Source organism: Elgaria multicarinata, chromosome 13, assembly GCF_023053635.1.
Source record: "Elgaria multicarinata webbii isolate HBS135686 ecotype San Diego chromosome 13, rElgMul1.1.pri, whole genome shotgun sequence".
NCBI lineage: Eukaryota > Metazoa > Chordata > Lepidosauria > Squamata > Anguidae > Elgaria > Elgaria multicarinata.
This window is the reverse complement of record NC_086183.1, coordinates 29,956,712-29,979,662: the sequence shown is the minus strand read 5'-3', so window position 1 is coordinate 29,979,662 and position 22,951 is coordinate 29,956,712. Positions and strand designations below refer to the sequence as shown.

The 22,951-nt window shown below is 46.4% G+C and overlaps 1 protein-coding gene across 1 annotated transcript; it reads left to right on the top strand.

Annotated features, from left to right (window-relative positions):
• Positions 1-348: 348 nt before the first annotated feature.
• PRSS16 (serine protease 16) lies at positions 349-21,832 on the top strand. Its single transcript, XM_063139797.1, has 12 exons — positions 349-449; positions 7,679-7,869; positions 9,736-9,832; positions 12,952-13,081; positions 13,982-14,105; positions 14,591-14,668; positions 15,002-15,049; positions 15,900-16,172; positions 17,090-17,228; positions 18,436-18,615; positions 20,317-20,462; positions 21,234-21,832. The coding sequence occupies exons 1-12, from the start codon at positions 386-388 to the stop codon at positions 21,294-21,296; spliced, it is 1,533 nt and encodes a 510-aa protein (XP_062995867.1). The 5' UTR covers positions 349-385; the 3' UTR covers positions 21,297-21,832.
• The last annotated feature ends 1,119 nt before the right edge of the window (positions 21,833-22,951 follow it).

Here is a 22,951-nt window from a genome sequence, read left to right as displayed (position 1 = left end):
GTCCCACGTGCGAATTTGTTTTAATTTTTTTTAGCAGGGGGAAGTTTTTTCCTCTGATAAGGAAACAAAAGTTTGTCCAGGCACAGGATCAGCATTTTCTTTTTAAAAAAATAATAATAACAACAACAACCAAACCTGGCAATCGTCCGGGAAAGACAGAAGAGATGCTTTTTGACCCGCGTTGATAAACTCCTCCCTTGGCAATCTTGCAGGGAGGTCCACTTACGACGCTGGGAGGGGCCCCACGTGGGGAGCTGGTCATGTGAGCGGTGAAAGGGGTTTTTAAATTGCTGCGCTTCTGTGCCTTGCTTTGCTTTTTCTTTCAATTTCCGGAGGGACGCGCTGCCACCAGCTCCTTCTCCTTTGGTGCAAAGAGGGGTGAGAAATGGGCGCTTCCAGGCTCTCTGGGGCGGCCTTGCTGCTTGTGCTGCTGTCCCTCGCCCAGGCAGGTGAGTCTTCCTTCATTCCCCTCCCTCTCTTCTGTCACGCATCCTTGCTGAATGTCTGTATGAGGGTCGCATTGCAAGCACACACGTAACGGGGTTCGGTTCTCTCTCCATTTATTATTATTAATTATTATTATTCCGCCTTTTCCCCAGTACTCAGGGCCGGGGCCAGACTATTTTGCGCCCTAGGCAAGGCAAGCTATTTGCGTGCGCAAAGCCACCCACCCACCCAAAATTGCCAACTTCGATTTTTAAGGACAGATGTTTTGTAGAAAAAAATAAAAAGCACAAAACTTGAAACTGCTAAACTTATTTCAAATTGCAAGAATAAGTCATAATCAATTTTTTGATTACCTTTCGCAAATACAAAAGAAAATATTTTGGCACGCAGATCGTTTTGAACTAAAGGGCACTCGGTATAATGCGTACCTCCGCCATTGGCAACACAACATTAAAACAGCTAGTTTGTATAAACCGGTGACCCTTAAAGGGCAGTACTGTCGCCCCTCTGAGGTCTGCGCCCTGGGCTGCCTAGTTGGCCTAATGGTAGGGCCGGCTCTGCCAGTACTGGGACTCAAGGAGTTGCTAGCTTCTAGCCATGGTGAATCTGCAACTGCAGGCGCTCATCATGACAGTCTTCGTAGCCCAAGGAGAGTCCAAAACTGCAGGCGGTGATGCTGAACCATATCAACAAACCAGTTCTGGCAGTTTTCTTTTCCATTAGGAGCAGGTCTTTTTGTAATGGGACTTAATTGACTGTTCAAAACCAAGCCTGCCCAAATTGCTTTGCATTACAACAGGAAACCAGCAATACATTGTGCGCAGGGAAAATCCTATGTTTCTTCAGCTACTGTGAGGATTGCATCTAAACTCAAGAGGGACAGGGGATTCTGGGCGGGTGGCCGGCAGAGGACATCGGCGACCCTGCTAATAAAAATGTGCCCATACTGCGACCCTATGAGCCCTGTACTCTGTTTTGAGTATAAAAATAAAATGAGCTGCGTAGAATCAGACCAACGATCCATCCACCCCAGTGCTCTGTTTCCGACAGTGGCTAGCTATATGTTTTGGGGAAGCCAGCGAGCGGAGCAGGAGAACATCAGCCCAGACATCAGGTCTTAATTTATTACATTTTATACTGCCCAATAGCTAGAACTCTCTGGGCGGTTCACAAAAGTTAAAACCACAAATAACAGCATAAAGCAATATAAAAGCTTAAAACTGCAATATAAAAGTTGAACCAGAATAAAACCTAGCAGCAATGTAGGGGTTTAAAATACAGATTTAAAGCAGCAGAGGTAAAAGACTAGAATGCTAAAATGCCTGGGCAAATGAAGTTATTTGGAGATAGACTGCCATTGCATACTGAAGTTCCATTTAGCAATCATGTTTCTCCATGTTGTTTTCCTTTTCTAAATCCCCCTTGATGATACATTCTTTGTAAGGGGTACCGTAACCCCCCAATCAGGTCAAATAGCCTCATGATCTTGCCGCACGCAAGACAAATGGCAGATTTAGGGAGGGTATTTGGAAAACCGCTCAGCAAGAAAAGGTTTAGAGAGCCTGCAGCACTGAGTTCTGTAGGTTAATCGTGCACTGTGTGAAGGAATTCTTCCTTTTGACTGTACCGAAGCTAGGCAATTTTATTGAGTTGCCCAGAGATGCAGACAAAATCAAAGACAGCCACATGGGTCTATGAGGGGCAGGGGGAAACCACAGTTGGGCGATGGCTTCCTTCGAACCAGCCAAAATGCCACAATATATTTTGCAAGTTCATGAGTTCTCTTGGGTGAGGCTAGGTGGGGGAAGAGGCAAGGGAGGGGGGGGGGAGGCAGGAACAGAAAAGTCCAAAGGTTCAGCCTTGGTCATGTGATGTGACATCTGCAAGAGGTGCTCAGTTTCACAATGGGTGATTCATTTTTCTCCAGGCTGTTCAGAATGTTCCAAACCTCTATCATATCTCTCCTTGGTCAGCATTCCCCCCCCCAAGTTAAATAGCCCCCAATACTTAGGCTTTCCTCATACGGAAGGGACTCTGCCACGACACAGGCTCTGAACACCAGACCCGGCCGCAGCTACTCCCTGCTCCAGCCAAGCACCACCGCTTGATACACCTGAGGCAAGGGATAAAACCCACCTTCCTCCAAACTATGTGGAGAAAAGGGTTAAAATGGAGAAGGATCTTAATATATATAATAATGCGCTGTGAGTTATACCTGCTGAGGTGAATGATTGTCAGAGTGGGTGTTAAATGTGTAGACTTAAGATGATAAATGCCAAACAGACACGTGGGATTTTTGTGGTAGTTTTAAAACAAACAATCAAAATTCTCCTTTGAGAACTACAAGTTCAATCACAGCTTTTAAAGCTCAGCTAAAAACTTTTCTTTTTCCTAAAGCTTTTAAAACTTGATTTTGTTCTGACTTTTATACTGCCTGTTTGGTGCATTCTCTTCCCCTCCTTATTGTTTTATTATGATTTTATTAGAATGTAAGCCTATGCGGCAGGGTCTTGCTATTTTATTGTTTTACTCTGTACAGCACCATGTACATTGATGGTGCTATATGAATAAATAATAATAATAATTAATAATAATAATAATTTTAAAAGTTCACAAGCTTTGTTTCAACTAACAACATTTAAAAACTTTTTTGAAAACTTTCATACAATCCTGTCACTCATTCACATACGTGCTTTCCTTTTTCTCACACAATCACTCTTGAACTTTCTTTATTATCAGTATTGATTGATATACATCCACTAAGTGCACACCACACTCTAAAGACACCACTCACTACACTGACCCTCAAATTTCCCAGAACTTAAGTATCCTAAACACAGAGAGCACTACAGACTCTAAGAATACCTAACAAGTCCCCCCGAAAAGTTCTCTCAATCCCCTCCGTCCTTCCCTTATATATCACTCCTCCCCCCTCCCAAGACATTCTAACTCTGCCCACTCAGGCCCACACTCTAAAAACCACAGACTTACAAACTGCAGACATACATTTGGAATTGACTTGTGGGGTGTAACGCCACAGACTCCAATATGGGGTGGAGGTCGACGTGCCGTGAAGAGCTTCACCTGTTTAATTTCTGCATTTTGTGGCCCTGCTATAGAAGCAGGGCCGGCGGAAAGTGAGCAAAGCTTCCATTGGAGGGATTCCAGTCTTAATACCACCTGTTGCTTGCTTCCTTTTGATCCTCTGCCCCAGTGAAGATACAGATCCTGGGGCCGTAGTTTGAAGCAGGGGTCGGGAACCTCAAATGCAGCCTGCAGGGCCGCCCCATCTTGCCTCCTTGGCCCACCTTCCTTGTACAATAATTAAGCCACTCTCCCTAACATCTAGAGCTCCATCAGACGGGCGTTTTGTTGCCCGCTCATTGCTGGGCACTCGAGAATTTTCGCGCGTCGCGATGATGCCTGCCTCCTGCCCCTTCTAGCCTTCTTCCCGCGACAAAAAACACACACCGCAGTAAGTCCGACAGTTTTAAAGACGGAAGTGGCCGCTTCCTTCTGCTGTGTGTAGGAGAAGCAGCAGGCTCAAAACGGCCCACTGAATGGGCCACGTCCATGTGGCCACGACAGATTTCTGCTGGAGCAGCCTTCCTCAACCTGGGGCGCTCCAGATGTGTTGGACTACAACTCCCAGAATGCCCCAGCCTCTGGCTGGGGCATTCTGGGAGATGCAGTCCAACACATCTGGAGCGCCCCAGGTTGAGGAAGGCTGTGCTGGAGGAATGCAGCCCTGGGGCAGGGGGGAGAGGTTCTCACCTTTGCTGTGAAGTCACCTGATGATGCAGTCACCTTTTTGCGGCCAGGCCAGCGTCTGGATGAGAGATTGCCAGGTAAGGACTCCACTCACGCTGCCTTGCGTCCCTGAGCAACGGGGCAGGCAGAAATTGATTCTGTATTTATTTGTCGCATTTCTATACTCGGAATTGGAGAGAAATGTCTCGGGATGCCAGAACGAAGGTTTTATTTGTAAAAAGCCCAGCTATTTATTTATTTTTTAAAAAAGTTCAGGACTTGTTCAGGGGGTTATCAAAATATCTGCAGAAATTCTTATAATACATGTCTCCTACTACAATTCACTGGTCACTTCAGTTATAGGAAGTTTATTTTTATTTATTTATTTATTTATTACATTTTTATGCCGCCCAATAGCCGAAGCTCTCTGGGCGGTTCGCAAAAATTAAAACCATAATAAAACAACCAACAGGTTAAAAGCACAAATACAAAATACAGTATAAAAACCACGCAGCAAAATTGATATAAGATTAAAATACAGAGTTAAAACAGTAAAATTTAAATTTAAGTTAAAATGAAGTGTTAAAATACTGAGAGAATAAAAAGGTCTTCAGCTGGCGACGAAAGGAGTACAGTGTAGGTGCCAGGCAGACCTCTCTGGGGAGCTCATTCCACAGCCGGGGTGCCACAGCGGAGGAAGCCCTCCTCCTAGTAGCCACTTGCCTCACTTCCTTTGGCAGGGGCTCACGGAGAAGGGCCCCTGTAGATGATCTTAAGGTCCGGATCTTAAGTTCCACATCTTAGAGATCTCCTTTAGAGTTCTGGCCGCTTCTGACTGAAACCCGGAGCGGATTCACCACCCCACTGACATCAGAGCCACCAGCCTCTACTGAGGAAAGCTGACGCTGAGTATGTCTTGCTGCTAACAGGAAACTAACTTGCAGGAGTCAGCTGCTTTTACATCTCATTTTTCGCTGAATGTCGCTTCTTGGAAGCCAGAAGTCGGAGCGGAGCGGTTTCGCTTGATGGAGAATCAGCAAAGCGCATTCCCTCGCTTGGCTCCATCTAGGCAGTTTCAGTTCTCAAAAAGCAACCTTAATATAACTTTCCATCCCCCACTGTGGCTGGAAACAGGCCCCATCCTTTCTGAGAGGGTTGAATATGGCTGGATGGAAGCGTCACTTCTGTTGTATGCAAATATTTCTTTTGTCTCGTTTTTGCCCCTGCTCAGTCAGGTTTGAGTCGGTGCAACAACCTGCTACACCAGCCTTCCTCAACCGGGGGCGCTCCAGATGTGTTGGACTGCATCTCCCAGAATGCCCCAGCCAGCTGGCTGGGGCATTCTGGGAGTTGTAGTCCAACACATCTGGAGCGCCCCGGTTGAGGAAGGCTGTGCTACACCTAAGTCTTCACTCGGCCGTGAAACTCAGTGGGTGACTTTGGGCCAGTCCATGAGACTCCACCTAAGCTACCTCGCAGGGTCATTGTGAGGATAAAATGGAGACAAGGAAGAGCATGTATTTATTCATATGTTTATTTAATTTAAATATCGCCCCACAGCCGAAGCTCTCTGGGCGGTTTACAAAAGTTAATAACAGTGAACATTAAAAAGTATACAAAATTTAAAACCATCAAAAATATAAAAACAACGGTATAAAACAGCAGTATCCATTTAAACAACAGTTCTGGGGTCCATTTTTTTTTTAAAAAAAAAACTTAGCATATATTGTTAAATGCTGTTAAATGCCTGGGAGAAGAGAAAAGTCTTGACCTGGCGCCAAAAAGATAACAATGTTGGTGCCAGGCAAGCCTCATCGGGGAGATCGTTCCATAATTGGGGGGCCACCACTGAAAAGGCCCTCTCCCTTGTTGCCATCCTCTGAGCTTCCCTCGGAGTAGGCACAAAGTGTGTTCCACTTTGGATTCCTTGGAGGAAAAGGCAGACTATGAGGAGAGACTAAAAGAACTGGGCATGTTTAGCCCAGAGAAGAGAAGATTTTATTTATTTATTTATTTATTTATTTATTTATTTATTGCATTTGTGTACTGCCCCATAGCCGAAGCTCTCTGGGCAGTTCATATAAGATGAAAACACTTAAAAACAATATACAAAAATTTAAAACCACAAGAACATGCAAAATGCACATACATTTAAAACCACTATAACAATTTGACAAACAATGAGCCAAAAAACAGACCTAGGCTCATTACATATTGCTAAATGCCTGAGAGAAGAGACAGATTGAGGGGAGACATGATAACACTTCCAATACTTAAAAGGTTGTCACACAGAGGAGGGCCAGGATCTCTTCTTGATCCTCCCAGAGTGCAGGATAGGGAATAACGGGCTCAAGTTACAGGAAGCCAGATTCTGGCTGGACATCAGGAAAAACTTCCTGACGGTTAGAGCAGTACGACAATGGAACCAGTGACCTAGGGAGGTGGTGGGCTCTCCCACACTGGAGGCATTCAAGAGGCAGCTAGACAACCATCTGTCAGGGATGCTTTAGGGTGGAATCCTGCAATGAGCCGGGGGTTGGACTAGATGGCCTTAGAGGCCCCTTCCAACTCTACAATTCTATGATTCTATGACTATAAATGAAACAAGCAAGGAAACATTTCTATTTAACATTAGCCAGCTAACAACAGAACATGGCACTAATAGAATGTTTCTAAAGCAGCCTCATGAGCACTCGCCCTGGGCGACAAGGAATTGCATGCAGGTGAGTGAGCAGCACGGTCAAGGAGATGGGGAGACCCAGCTTCCACTCCCCATTCTGCCACAAAGCTCACTGGGCGCCCTTGGGCCAGCCACCCTCTCCCCATAACCTACCTCGCAGGGTTGTTGTGTGGATTGGATGAGGGGGAAAACGCTGTTTCCAAGATCCTTGGAGGAGAAGTGGGGTATAACTGACCCCAGAATAGTTGATTTAAACGGGTATTGTCTGTTTTTGTTTGTATTTTATGCTTTTTATGGTTTTAAATTTTGTATATTTGTTTTTAATGCTCACTGTTTTGAACGTTTGTAAACTGCCCAGAGAGTTTCGGCTATGGGGCAGTATATAAATGTAATCAATAATAATAAGTAATAAATGTAATGAATAAACAGATAATCCCAATCAGAACTAAGACCTGTTGGGGCCTGAGCCAAGCAGCAGATGGTACCTCCTCTCCTGCCCCACAGATCACGGAGAACGTTACTCAAAGCTAGTCATGTTATTTTGGCATCCTAGGCAAAGAGACCCCCACCCCAAGAACCTCTCCCTCTTTCTGGCACTCATAATACAATAATAATTGAAGTAACCAAGAACGTGCTGCCATTTCATGATACCCCAAATCGGTGGTCTCGTTTTACCTAATGGCAGGGCCAGCCTGTGCAAGGTGCCGCTAGACTCTTTAACTTTACCGCGTGGAAAAGTGCAGAGTCTGACATCGTGCAGAAATGCCCAACTTCAGCCAGCTTTCTGTTCTCTCCCTCCAGGTAAAAATTTCTGGCTCTTCCGCCAGTACGTCCTGCGGCTCCAAGAGAAACACGCCATGAAAGAGGCCTACGGTCGCTTGCAACTGCTGGCCCAGGGGCCGGGCCCAAGGGCATGGCACTTCCTTGACAGTGGCAGCATCCGTCAACCGCTCGACCACTTCAACTGGCAGGATTCCCGCACGTTCAACCAGGTAAGCGATGGCTACAGGTGGGGGATGTCTGAGCACGTCCTGGTAGCTTTGTGTCTGCTCCCTGCTCACAGCTGTTCTTTCCTTACCGTGTGAGGAGTGTCCCTCTGCTGTGAAACGGTGGCATTTTGCTAGAACATATTCTCCCTTATGAGCCTGCCCGTGCTTTGAGATCTTCTGGAGAAGCCCTTCTTTCAGTCCCACCTTCTTCACAGGCACGCTTGGTGGGAACATGGGAGAGGGCCTTCTCGGTGGCTGCTCCGGTGCTCTGGAACTCTCTTCCCGGGGAAGCTAGGCTGGCTCCCTCCTTGATGGGCTTTCGGAAGCAGGCTAAAACTTTTTTGTTCAAGCAGGCCTTTGGAGAATAATCCAGCCCTCCATCTATGTTAATGTCTTATAATTTTGTTGTGTATTTTTTTAATTGTTTATGGTTTTGTTTCCCTCTCCCCCCCCATGTATATTTTAAACTTTGTAAGGCCGCCTTGAGGCCCAGCATTGGGCAAAAGGCGGGATACAAATAATAATAATAATAATAATAATAATAATAATAATAATAATTCACCGTGCCTGAATACAACACTATTTATAATGATAACATGATGGAAACTATAGAACAGGGCTGAGTAGGTGGCATTTTCTGTGAAGAACCTTTTCGCCCATGGGGGTCTTCAGTCAAGGGCCAGAGCTAGCAGTGGGCAGGAAAAGGCAGGTTCTTGTCCCAAGGTGCTGGCCATCGAAATTTGACCCTGGGTCGAGCCAAGGCACGACAAAAGGGCCAAAGGAGGGAGAACAGAAGAGCTGAAAGTGACCAGTTGGAGTTCTCTAAACTGGGGCCTGGTTCAGCTGGAAGTGGTCAGACTGCAGGTGTGGTCTCTAATGATCAAGGTGTTCTCCCCATTATTATTATATGGACAGACAATACAGCTACAAAAATAATTCGCCATCTAATTCAACTTCATCAAAGAACGTACACCATACTATACATACTCACCTCAAACAATCTTGGAAAATACAGGTCATGAAACATACTGGACAGAACCATTCATACGAACAAGACAATACTTTGCAATCGAGCAGACCTAACAGTCATAAACTAAAAAGAAAAACACACCTACCTCATTGACGTAGCAATATCTAATGACAAAAATGTAGAAGAGGAAAAGAGGAAAATATGCATATTTATACACTATTGGCTATGGAAGATAAATTGCTATGGCAATAGGAAAAGGTTACAATTATTCTGTTGGTCACATCAGTCACCGGCATCGCATCAAATTTTTTTTTTACAGAAAACCTTCAGAAACTTGGCCCATCAAAATACATCCACACCAACATCCAGAAAGCAGTCATACTTCAAACACGTTCAATAGTCAGGAAATTTCTGAATCGGTAAAAGACAGCCATGACTTGGCAAAGCCGGTCCTGTTCATCTAGAAAAAAACGCCGTGAGCGAGAAAAGAGAGATGTTGAACATGATCATGAAAATAATTAAGAATAATTCCTGTGGCTTGAAATTCCCAAGCACTTATAGGGTTGCACGGAAAGACTTAAAAGCTGTAGCCATGATGGGTCAAAACGAAAGGAACCACAGTTCAGTTCTGACTGAGGTTTCTGGCTTATTTTTTACATCCAGCAAAGCACTGGCTATAAAACAGGACATACTTGGGACTGCTTAATAAAACATGGCTTATTTATTTGAAGAGTTTTTACCCACCCACCCTTGAGTTCTGACAAAAAAGACTCCCTGATTGGTTGACGAAAATCAGATCGAAGACGTCCCTTGTAAGTGTGTGTGTGGGGGGTGTCACTTCACCTCTGCCTTTATACCCAAGGACTGACCCCTTTTCCTTGTCTCCCTGCAATCCACAGCGCTTCTGGGTTAATCGGAAGTTCTGGCAACGCAAAGGTCCCGTCTTCCTCTACATTGGAGGCGAAAGCGAATTAATGGAATATTCTGTGCTGTCAGGTAGGTGCTACTAGGTTGAGCCAAATATCTGGGTTGTGGAGACTATGGAAGAAATGGCTTTAACACATGCTTGGAAGACCTGGAGAAGACCTGGGAGTTATCAACATTTAGGAAGGCCAAAAAATACTTCTCCCTCCCTCCCTCTTTCTTTCCCGCTCATCTGCATCGCCACAACTTTTCTCTAAGTTTAACTGATGTGAAGGGTTTTTTGGGGTGGGGGTGGGGGATGTGTGTGTTGCAGTATGTGGGGCATTGATTTTTTTTCCACAAATAAGTTGAAAAGCTTATCCTGACCCCTTACAATTAAGACAGTGAGATGGGAAAACGGGGTGGATGTATTGGTGACCGTATCACTGTCAATAATCACATGTAATATGAAGATAACTGAAGTATTTAAAAACCTTTAATATACTGAGCAATATAGCTACTCTGTATAGTTCAAGTATATATAAAAGAACTATATAGTATTGCATAAAAACATCAACAGGAACAATGAAGAACAAAAAAACCATAAAAAACCAAACGCGTTTCGACCATGCAAGGTCTTTTTCAGTGGTCTGATAAAATATACATGTACATAAAGCGTCGAGAATTTTGAATCGTCATAGCCTTAAAGTCAAGGAAAAAGGAAAGGAACCTCTCGTGCAAGCACTGAGTCATTGCTGACTCTTGGAGGGACGCCAGGTTTCACTGACGTTTTCTTGGCAGGCCTTATAGCGGGGTGGTTTGCCGTTGCCTTCCCCGGCCATTATTACCTTTTCCCCAGCTAGCTGGGTACTCATTTTACCCACCTTGGGAGGATGGAAGGCTGAGTCGACCCGAGCTGGCTGCCTGAAACCAGCTTCCGCTGGGATCGAACTCAGGCCGTGGGGAGAGTTTCGGCTGCAGAAACTGCTGCTTTACCGCTCTGCGCCACACGAGGCTCAAAAGTCAAGAGAATATCAAATTATATTATATATCAAATTATATTGACTTTTAGGCTATGACGATTCAAAAATATCTCTCGACACTTTATGTACATGTATATTTTATCAGACCACTGAAGAAGACCTTGCATGGTTGAAACACGTTTGGTTTTTTTATTGGTTTTTTGTTCTTCATGGTTCCTATTGACGTTTTTTATGCAATACTATATAGTTGTTTTTATATATACTTGAACTATACAGAGTAGCTATATTGCTCAGTATATTAAAGGTTTTTAAATACTTGTTATCTTCATTTTACATGTGATTATTGACAGTGATACGGTCACCAGTACATTGATTTTTTTCCTACGCAGCTGTAATCTCCCTTGAAAATTGTTCGTTGTCAATTAAGCAGAGAGAAAAAAACGCTCTTGGCTAACGGAAACGCAGAGAGACGGCGTCTTGAAACATCACAACCTACATCCCAAGAGCGTCAAGAGATCACCAGGTGATCATAAGATCTCTGAAACGAGAGCAACGTCTCAGGATGCAAAGATTTTATTGGTGGAAGATAAATGCTTTTATTGGTGGAAGAAGCCATGCTTTGGCTTCTTTTTAAAGGCCTTCTTCCAAGGGATAATAAAAACATCTGCAGAGAGGCTTATAATAAAATGTCTTCTGCTGTAATTCACTGGTGACTGCAGATGTTTTTATAAGCCCTTGAAGAAGGTCTTAAAAATAATTTTTAAAAAGGCTGAAATGCAAGGCAAAATCTTTGCATCCTGAAATGTTTCTCTCCTTTTGGGGTCTACTTGGGATGCTCACCAGTCTTTGGATGCTCCAAATCCCGTAAGGTACTGGTTCCTCTCTATTCGGCCCTGGTTAGGCCTCCTCTTTTGTATTGTGTCCAGTTCTGGGCTCCACAATTCAAGAAGGACGCAGACAAGCTGGAGCGTGTTCAGAGGAGGGCAACCAGGATGATCAGGGGTCTGGAAACAAAGCCCTATGAAGAGAGACGGAAAGAACTGGGCCTGTTTAGCCTGGAGAAGAGAAGATGGAGGGGAGACGTGAGAGCACTCTTCAAATACTTAAAAGGTTGTCACACAGAGGAGGGCCAGGATCTCTTCTTGATCCTCCCAGAGTGCAGGACACGGAATAACGGGCTCAAATTAAAGGAAGCCAGATTCCAGCTGGACATCAGGAAAAACTTCCTGACTGTTAGAGCAGTACGACAATGGAATCAGTTACCTAGGGAGGTTGTGGGCTCTCCCACACTAGAGGCCTTCAAGAGGCAGCTGGACAACCATCTGTCAGGGATGCTTTAGGGTGGATTCCTGCATTGAGCAGGGGGTTGGACTTGATGGCCTTGCAGGCCCCTTCCAACTCGGCTATTCTATGATTCTATGATCATCAAATCTCTGCCATTCCTTTCTCCCCGGAAGGCCTGTGGTTTGATTTGGTCAGATATATTAGAAACTATGGCCATAGCTAGGCCTAAGGTTTATCCCTGGATCGTCCAGGGGTCAAACCTGTTCATCTAGGTGACACACAGGGGATCCAGTACTCAGTCAGGGGCGAACCCTGGATGATTCCAGGATAAACCTTAGGTCTAGCTGTGGCCTAAACATATATAACTCTGTTAGGAGTTATATGTGACATACTGTATCTCTTCACGTTACATGGGAGATTTATCACTTTTAATTAGCAGAGAGAAAGGTAGCTGCAACAGGATATACTTGACCAGATGTATATTAAACTGTTTCTTTATGATGAGCTTGAAGAAAGTAGTAATGAATACATCAACAAATAACGAGAGACTACAAAACACAGTCTGTCCTTTTCTTAATACAGACGACGAAGAGAAGAGCAGTTAACTGCCTTTTTACAACCTTTTTATAATCCTTTTTCTGGAATAGAGCAGAAATTCCCCCTCCCACTTTATCCTTTTCCCCCTCCTCCTCCTCCCTCCCAATCCCCTTTCCTTTTGTGTCATGTCTTTTAGATTGTAAGCCTGTGGGCAGGGACTGTCAAGAAATACCTTTGTAAGCCACCATGAGAGCCTTTTTTGGCTGAATGGCGGCATAAAAATCCTTAAATAAATAAAAATAAAATAAAAAAATACTGGTAGAATGTTTGCTCTATGTAGACGCATCATCAATATTTCTAACAAGATGACCCTGATGGACCTGCTTCTGGGTCTTGTCTGGATTGCAGGGCATCACGTGGAGATGGCCGAAAAGTACGGCGCGCTGGTCGTGGCCCTCGAGCACCGTTTCTATGGCGCCAGCATCAATCCGGATGGGCTGGAGGACCACAACCTCCAGTTCCTGACCAGCCAGCAAGCGTGAGTCGGCACCTGGCCTACAATTCAGGTGTTATGGGGAGCAGGTGGTGGTGGTAGTGCAGTGCCCTGTTTTGTGCTAAGGGTATCCGTAACTATCTGCATCCAGCACACAAATTTCAGCTCGTTGGCATATTTTGGTTTATTTTCCACATTTTGTTGTAGTTATGGGGGCTACCAAAGCTCCATCCTCTGACCCCGAGGAAACTCATTCACACACACCTGGTACTTTCTCTTCAGGCAGGGCCTATGTATTTTCAAGCCTGTTTTCATGGCCTTGAGGGCTAGAAACTTGGTGTTCTTTTTTTTTAAAAAAAACCCTTCCTTGTTTAAATATAAATGACTACAAAAGCAATGAACCAAATAATGAGACAAATTATTATTATTTTAAATGAAAAGTGGAGATTGCTGGGAGACTGAACACAACGTTCCACGCTTATCCTCTCCTTGAGCGGAATGGTGGGTTCTGGAAGGGACAGAGTTTTAAGCTATACGAAAAGGGAATTGTTGGGTTGTGTCCCAACTCTGGATTGGGAGTGATGCTTCCTGCATCTTTAACTGTTGTGACGAAGAGGGAATTTCACCAGGTGCTGCGCGCCTACAAATAGCCCCTGCTGAAATTCCCTTCTCTATGCAGCTGTTAAAGATACAGGAGCCCGGTCCTCCTTTCCATAGGGTCACCCTAGTAATTGGAATGGCTCCTCCCTTCTGCTCCTTTCCTCGCTGTTCGTCATTTGCGCTTTCAGCAAGTCAGTTGCGCTTTCGGCAAGCACACGTATAAAGAGATCTCTTTTTTCATCACCCACTTTTAAGGATATGGTCAGGGCAGTTCGGGGGTGTTTGGGGGATCCCCTCTCTACCCTCGTTTGCAAACCTTTGCTTGCAAATCTTCTCCCTTCGCAGTTTGACCGACCTCCTTTCCTTCCATCGCTTCGTCATCCAGAAGTACAAGCTGGCAGAGAACACCACCTGGATTTGCTTCGGAGGCTCCTACCCCGGCAACCTGGCTGCCTGGTTTAGACTCAAGGTAGGACCCTGAGGGCCTCTTGTAGGAGCTGACTGGATGTTTTGGGACCTCCTTTATTTATTTATTTATTTAGAATATTTATATACCGCTCCCCATTGAAAAATTTCGGAGCGGTGTACAAGGTAAAATGAAAATAAAACAGTTAAAACAAAATTTAAAAAGAAGCAAAAAACCCACAACAACACAGTAATCCAAGGCTGCATGTTAAAGAAAGGCTTCTTGGAATAAAGATGTTTTCAGGAGGCTCCGAAAGGAGTACAAGGTTGGCGCCTGCCTGACCTCCAGAGGCAGGGAGTTCCACAGGAGGGGGGCCACCACGCTGAAGGCTCTTCCCCTGGTGGATTCCAATCGGAGGATGGATCTAGGTGGAACCATCAGGAGCAGGCCCTCGGATGACCTCAGTGACCGGGCAGGTTGGTAGGGGAGAAGGCTGCGTTAGAGGATCCCAAGAGGAAAAAAAAATACTGTACGTCTTTCTGTTCCAGTATCCCCATCTGGTTTTTGCCGCCGTCGCTTCCTCTGCCCCAGTCAAAGCCCAGGTGGATTTCACGGGCTACGACAAGGTGAGGTCTACTGTATATATATTTAAGGCTCAGGAACTTGGCTGCTGTCGCTTTGGTGTGAAAACCAATCTCTGTTGATCGCGGCTGCAGGAGATCCGGCCCTCCATCCCCAAACTTAGTGGTAGAGTGAGCATTTGGTGGGCAGAAGGTCCTAAGTTCATTGCCTGGTATTCCAGCAGGAGGGAGAGAGATCCCTTCCGGAGACCCCGAAGAGCCATTGCCCATCAGCATAGACAGTACTGGGTTAGGCTGGCCAAGGGGAGAAACTTGTAAGTTTCCTCGGTTTATTCCCCTGTCCCTAAACCTCGTCCCGTTGGCTCCTGTTCTTTTTAGGTTGTTGCTGCAAGTCTCTCAAATCCAGTCATTTATGGCTCCAAAGAGGTGAGTTTTTTAACCTTAAAATCCAGTCATTTATGGCTCCAAAGAGGTGAGTTTTTTAACCTTAAAAAAGAAAACGATCACAGGTTTGGCCATCCGTGGTGAGCTTCTAAGGGCAGTGCTGCAGCTGTTGCCTGCCGGGAAACCCGCAAGGCCTCCACGCTCCTTCCTAGAGCGCCTGTCGGTGAAAGAGCGTGAGTGGCGAGCTCCAGGAACCCTCTGGGTCAGCCCTTGCTGCACACCCTCTGGGTGGCCTTAAGCAAGTGGCAAACGCGACATGGGGATAATAACTTAGGCCTCCTTCCTAGATGGTTGCTAGGACAGAATCAAAGAATCACAGAATAGAGTTGGAAGGGGCCTATAAGGCCATCAAGTCCAACCCCCTGCTCAGTGCAGGAATCCACCTTAAAGCATCCCTGACAGAGGGCTGTCCAGCTGCCTCTTGAAGGCCTCTAGTGTGGGAGAGCCCACCACCTCCCTAGGTGATTGGTTCCATTGTCGTACTGCTCTAACAGTCAGGAAGTTTTTCCTGATGTCCAGCTGGAATCTGGCTTCTTGTAACTTGAGCCCGTTATTCCGTGTCCTGCACTCTGGGAGGATCGAGAAGAGATCCTGGCCCTCCTCTGTGTGACAACCTTTTAAGTCTTTGAAGAGTGCTCTCATGTCTCCCCTCCGTCTTCTCCAGGCTAAACATGCCCAGTTCTTCCAGTCTCTCCCCATAGGGCTTTGTTTCCAGACCCCCCTGCTCACCCTCGTTTCAAGGAGGAGATGTATCCAGAGCTTGCCAGGCCCTGAACAGAGTTTCATTTGAAATCCGGCTGGCACCGTGTGACTGTTTTTGCTCTCCTTGTAGTGCCTGGCAGCAGTGACTGAGGCCTTTTCCACCGTGGACAACCTGGTCCGTGCCAGGCAGCTTGCCAAGCTAGCCAAGGACTTCCGTTCCTGCGAGCCACTGGAGGGGATGGACGACTCTGTGCAGTTGCTCTACAACCTGGCTGACATCTTCATGGGTGCCGTGCAGTACAACGGTGCTTTCTCGTTCTTGCCCACTGTGGCCGACCTATGTAGCGTTATGACCAACAACAGAACTGGCTCCACCTACCAGAGGCTTGTCACCGTGAACGATGTAAGATGGCTTTGCATTTCAGTTCCCGTCTGGTCGCCCTGGGTGACCGGGATTTCCATGCAGGCGAGCAATCTCCATCTATCCTCGCTGTCCAGCATATAAACCAAGTAGGCTGCAAGAGGGGGGATGCCCCATCCTCCAGGCCCAGCGTAGGAATGTGGCTCTCCATCCTGCCTCTGCTGGCCCCCAGCAGACTAGTAAAAAAACTCTGCAATCTCGTAACTTTTGTGATCTTATTTGCAGGGGTGAGTAGACAGGATACCTTTCCAGGGTTCCCTGACTTTTCAGCAGTGGCCCATTTATCCTCTCCCCGCCCCCCCCCCCCCCGGCCCTAAATCAGCCTTTGCCAATCTGATGATCACCAGATATTTTGGATTACAAGTCCCATCAAGCTGGCTGTGAATATTGGGGGAGTTGTAGTCCAATTTATCGGGAACGTTAACATTATTAATACATCAGCAACATTAGTTAATTAATTGAAAACCTTTGCTTAGATTCAGAGGGCCTCCATGAGTGGCAGTCTCCCCCTGGGAAGAGGCATTCCTTCTCATAGAATCATAGAGTTGGACGGGACCTAAAAGGTCATCGAGTCCAACCTCCTCCTCTTCCTTCAATCCATCAGGAATGCCTCTTCTGAGACAAGCAAAGAGCTCTTGACTCCTTTTCCTAGACGCACCATAGAGGAAAATTGGCACTGGCACAATCCTGTGCCTTCTCCAACCTGGCGCCCTTCCGGTGCGTTGGATTATAATTCCCATCATCCCCTGGCTGGTTGGGGATGGTGGGAGTTGTAGTCCGAAACATCTGCAGAGCACCGTGTTGTGGGGGGCGGCTGCACTAGCACATCAGAATAGTTTGCGGGATGGAACCAACGTTTCCACGAAGCCCTGTTAAATGGCTCCTTTTGTTTCTGTTAGAGGTTTATTAAAACCCTGGGAGGTCCATGCATGGACTATTCTTTTGCGGATTGGCTGAAAGTACTGCGCGATACCCGGGTCACCGAGGCCAGCATGCTGAGGCAGTGGTTCTTCCAGACATGTACAGAGTTCGGATACTGTAAGTCACCCCTGTCATCTTCACCCTTCTCCATCACATCATCCATGCGCCTTGATGATTCCCTGTGAAGGCCCGATTCCAGTGTTCTCTGTGTCACATGTGGGGCTGGTTCAATTCACGGTGGGTCCCCTTGAGTTGTGGCGTAGAGACTAAACGGACTGATGAGCAGGGCAGGGTTAAGGGGGCTGCAAAACCTACGAGGAAAATTTACAACTGTTCAGCTTAGGAAAAAGACAACTGAGACCTGATAGAGCTGTACAAAATTCTGCGCGGTGTGGAAAATGTGGATAAGGAGACCTTTTTCTCCCGCTCGTAATATTAGAACCCAGTGGGGTTATCCCATGAAGCTGATGGGTGGGAGATTCACGACAGATAAAAGGAAATGCTCCTTAATCATAGAATCATAGAATAGCAGAGTTGGAAGGGGCCTACAAGGCCACCGAGTCCAACCCCCTGCTCAATGCAGGAATCCACCCTAAAGCATCCCTGACAGATGGTTGTCCTTCACACAGTGCATAGTTAAACTGTGGGATTCACTGCCACAAGACACAGCGATGGCCACCAATTTGGATGTCTTTAAAAGGGGGGTTAGACAAATTCTTGGAGGCGGCGGCAGTCCATGGCTACCAGTCCTGATGGCTGTTTGTGACCTCCTAGATTAGAGGCAATGTGCCAATGTACCCCTGTTGCTGGGGAACATGGTCTTTTGCACTCGTGTGGGTTTCCCACGGGCATCTGGTTGACAGCTCCGTGAACGGAATGCTAGACTAGATGGACTCTTGTTCTGATCCAGCAGGGCTCTTCTGATGTACGTCTCGCTCCTCCCACTGTGATCACCAGGGCCAGAGGACAGTGAAGTCTTGATGCCTGCCCTGTACAGGGCCTTCATTCCCCCCCCCCCCCCCGCCCATGCAGTGGGTGGAGAGCTCCCATTGGTCCCTAGTGTGGTGGGGGATGGGTGGAGAGGGTTTTGATTCAGACTGGGACTCCAGCATCGACAAAGGGTTGAACCCCACACATTGGGGTCCAAATCTGAATCACCAACTCTCCTGGCTGTTTTTGTTTTCTTTCAAAAATTATGCCCACCAGGACCAAAGCTGTGAATAGCATCACAGGCACTTTGGTGCCCACCCTCCCTGGTCTCCCATCACAGCGTTCTTCCCCGTGACTCTGGCTGATCCCCACCCTGTTTCTCCTCCCGTTCAAGATCAGACCTGCGATGATCCGGCCTGCCCTTTCTCCCACCTGATGAACCTGACGTCCTCGCTCAGCATCTGCCCGCAGGTCTACAACATCTCTTTTCGCAGAGTCCAGGAAGCGGTGGCTTTCACCAACGACTACTACGGGGCCGACCACCCCAAAGCCTCCCGTGTCCTTTTCGTTAATGGTATGAGCGGGGGGGCGGGACCACCATCAGACTGTGATGTGTCTCGTCTAATTCAGTAAAACTGTATACGGTCCTCTCGTTAGACTTGTAACCCTAATCCTGCACCGAGAAGAACTGAGTTTGATGCCTTCTGTCGGTGGTGCAAATTAATATTTCTCGTTTATTTATTCTGCCATTTGGGGGGTGGGGGGGGGGAAAGGCGCCTGCTGCTAGTGATCCTAACTCAGCCCATTGACCTCTTCCTCAGTCTGGTTCTGAGATTCCCTAGGCGTTGCTCACTCTTTCAAGTCCTCCATGAAGACTAGGAACAGGGATGCCCTGAAATTTCTTCCCACCGGGGAGTGGGCCTGTCCATCTGCAGAAATGTGTCAACAGATTTCTTATTTAGCGGCACTCAGAAGAGCCTCGTGTGGCGCAGAGCGGTAAAGCAGCAGTTTCTGCAGCTGAAACTCTCCCCACGGCCTGAGTTCGATCCCAGGAGAAGCTGGTTCTCAGGCAGCCGGCTCAGGTCGACTCAGCCTTCCATCCTCCTGAGGTCGGTAAAATGAGTACCCAGCTAGCTGGGGGAAAGATAATAATGGCCGGGGAAGGCAACGGCAAACCACCCCGCTATGAGGCCTGCCAAGAAAACGTCAGTGAAAGCTGGCGTCCCTCCAAGAGTCAGTAATGACTCAGTGCTTGCACGAGAAGTTCCTTTCCTTTTCCAGAAGAGAGAGCATGGGTCCACGGACACGTGACCCACCGAAGCTGGAAGACAGAGCCCTGTTGGCCCATGGAACGGCAGGGCTCTGGAACTTCCTTTCCAGAGAATAAGTAGCTGCTGTTCCTGGATGCTTTAGTGCGGTGTTATGAGAATTCAATCTATTTGGTACTAAATTTATTTAACATGCTTCGATATTTATATTTTGGTGTTAGGCTGGGTGCTTTTTGTTGAGTAGCTAAAATAATAATGGATTGTGTATAATAATTGTGTTGTATATTTTTTCATTTAAAAAAAATAGCTCAGCCCCTAAAAGAGAAAAGAAAAAGTAGCTATTGTGAGTAGCTCTGGGCCCTGCAGGAAGCAGAACCGATCACATGTGCAAAGTGCTTGTCACTGCAGCCGTGCCACTGCCTGTAGCTGCCAAAGGCATCTCTCATGGACTAAGGATAGATAGAGGAGCCACTTGTGAACCTTACATTATAGGTCATTAATAAAAGGTCATTATTTTACCTATTTCAGAGGCACATTCAGGCATTAGGATCCAGGTCTGAAGCCTGAGTTTTTGCTACTCTTCCTTCTCCTCCTCCTCCTTCTCCTCCTCCTCCTCCCTTTATTATAAATTTCTATACTGCCCAAAAGCTGAAGCTCTCTGGGGGGCTCATAACAATTCAACAACAACAAAATACAAACAACACCATGATACACCGTGACATAATTACGATGAAACTTAACCTAAAAGAAGAAGAATATACAAAACTCAAATCCATTGAACAGCTGAAAACAATTTCAGTAACAGACCCATTCAAAGCAGCTGGCACAAGGGCCTCGTTCTATGCCTGGGAGTAGACCAACGTTAGGCCCGGGTTCCCCATCTTGCGCCCTCCAGATGTGTTCGGCTGCAACCCGGAACCAGATTGTGGCAAGCTGCATTTGACCTTCGCTTCTGAGATTCCCGTTGGATCGGACTTCCTCATTCTTTCTCTTCGCCCTCTCCCCAGGCGATATTGATCCGTGGCACGTACTGAGCGTCCTCAAGAACCAGTCCCTCTCCGAGACGGCCATATTGATCAACGGTACTTCTCACTGTGCCAACATGTTTCCATCCAGCCCCAAGGACCCGTTGCCCCTTGTCCAAGCCAGACAGGTGAGAATGGGAAAGGAAGGTTGGGAGCTGGAGGCAAGCGGGCAAAGAATTGTCGTGGAATCCAAAATTCCCCTTTTGGAGGACGTTCCATTTCCTCCTATCAACACCCAGTTAACGTCTTGCTCCACAAAGCCTGACGTTTGGGGGCTGGCCTGAATGGGAGGCGCCTAGGAAGCCCACGAACATCCTCCTTGAGTTCCATGATGGAAAGAAGATGGGAAATAATTGTGCCCAATAAGGGAAAATGAATAGCAATGTCATTATTCAAACCTTATAACGTAAATTGAGGGGAGACATGATAGCACTCTTCAAATACTTAAAAGGTTGTCACACAGAGGAGGGCCAGGATCTCTTCTCGATCCTCCCAGAGTGCAGGACCCGGAATAACGGGCTCAAGTTAAAGGAAGCCAGATTCCGGCTGGCCATCAGGAAAAACTTCCTGACTGTTAGAGCAGTGTGACAATGGAACCAATGACCTTAGGGAGGTTGTGGGTTCTCCCACTCTAGAGGCCTTCAAGAGGCAGCTGGACAACCATCTGTCAGGGATGCTTTAGGGTGGATTCCTCCATTGAGCAGGGGGTTGGACTAGATGGCCTTGTAGGCCCCTTCCAACTCTGCTATTCTATGATTCTATGAAATGAGGGGAATGGCCTGTTAAGGAGGGTTTAGGCAACCGTTTGGGAATGGCCTGGCTACAGGAAGATAGAGCATCCTCTGTGAACAAGGATAAACTATGTGGCTAACCCTGCTTTTCTTCCTGCCTCTCCACAGCAAATCTCCACCCAGGTTGGCAAGTGGCTGGAACTGGCTAGAACAATGCATCAAGACAGCTGAGTGGCCAGGTGGGAGGAGATCTCACCTGTTTGTACTACCTGAGAATCTCACTGGGGGAAAAAAAAACTGCTTGGATCTGCCCTGCCTTAAGTGACCATCACAAAAGACCTTTACCTCATTCTTCTGCTACAATCCTTGCTCTTCTTAACTTTTGTACACTTTACTTTCTAAATACAGTTTTTATAGATACACAGTTGATTCATCCTTGCTGCTATCATGACGTACTGTCTCCAGAGCCAGATCTATTTGTAGAAGGAGGGTGGGGTAGAAATACGTTTGCCACTTTGTTTTTTTAACCCGCCTCGCTCCTCTGCTGTTACCTCCAAGTCTGACTTTAGAAATGTGGACGGTGAAACTTTAATCTTCACTTTTATCTCACCTTAATTTCTGTGTGTCAAAGACACTCTTGCAGGGCCAGGACAAAAAGATGACAATTAAAGGTAGCAATTACAGTTGGACCCCAAAATTGGGTCTGTATAGATTCTGTCAATGACCAAAAATTTAAAGTCATCATGTTTATGTGAACAATCTATAAAATGTTGTACCATAGGTGCCTCTATTATTTTATTCTTAATCTTTGAACGGTGTTCTATCATTCTACTCCCAATACTCCGTGTTGTTTTCCCCACATATAATAGATTACATGGACAAATTATGATATAAATAACGTTTTTTGTAGAACAGTTTGAAAAATGTCGTAGATACCAGATTTGGTTAGTTTTTGGATGTTGAAACACTTTAGTTTGTAAGCTTAAGGACAGACAGTGCATCCTCCACATTTAAAGTGACCTTTGATATTATTTAATGATCTCCTTGGAGTTCTGATATCTGAGTGTATTAGTTGGTCTCGTAAATTCCTACTCCTTTTCCACCCCACTTTGGTTGCGGGGCCTTGGCAATTTCCAGAAGCAAAAGAAAATCTCATTTAAGCAGAGGGTTACTGCGGAATTGACGTCTAATCATGACTGCACAGACAAACAAAGGGAGGTTTTTTTGCAATAGTCTAGGGTTGTCTCTGGATTGTGAAGATGGGGCTAGGGAGATCAAGAACTTGGCCATCCCTCCTCCCACTCCCAACCTAGATTGTTCCTGGAAGTAAGGGCGGGTTCACCCGTGCATGTTAAGCGCTCCATTACTGGAACTCGGGGAAGGATTTGTACGTGTGACGGAGTAATGATGGATCAAGGGTGGACAACGCTTCCCCATTTTTAGATAGTCAGCTCAAAAGCTGCTGCAGGGCGCAGCTGCGTAGCTGCGTTGATCTCTCCTGCTTGGTGGCCTTGCGCGTCTGCGAGCAGCTCCTCTTTAGAGAGGGTTTCCATCTCCTGGTGTAGCTCCTTCAGGTCCTGGATCTCCAGCGCGAGGGTGTAGAGCTGATTGAAAAGTACCTGGTCAGCCAGCCGCAATCTCCGCTGCATGGCAAAGAAAACAATTGTTTTTATTATTATTTATCAATGCTTACCGGGTAATATAAGCAAAACAGTCAGGTCTGTACCCAGAGAATCTAACAATCTATATCATGAACAATATATCTGGGTCATGAGAAAGGAAGAAGGGTAAAGAGGGCTGAAAATGCACCCAGGCGGGGATATAGACTTGGGGGTCATTTACACCAAGCAGGATATTGCACTATAGAAGCAGTATGAAAGTGGTAT

Coding starts and splice junctions, on each gene's coding strand:
- PRSS16 (XM_063139797.1), top strand. CDS start 386: ATGGGCGCTTCCAGGCTCTCTGGGGCGGCCTTGCTGCTTGTGCTGCTG. Junction 14,669..15,001: donor ATTTCACGGGCTACGACAAG/GTGAGGTCTACT, acceptor TGTTCTTTTTAG/GTTGTTGCTGCAAGTCTCTC. Junction 17,229..18,435: donor ATGTACAGAGTTCGGATACT/GTAAGTCACCCC, acceptor CTCCCGTTCAAG/ATCAGACCTGCGATGATCCG.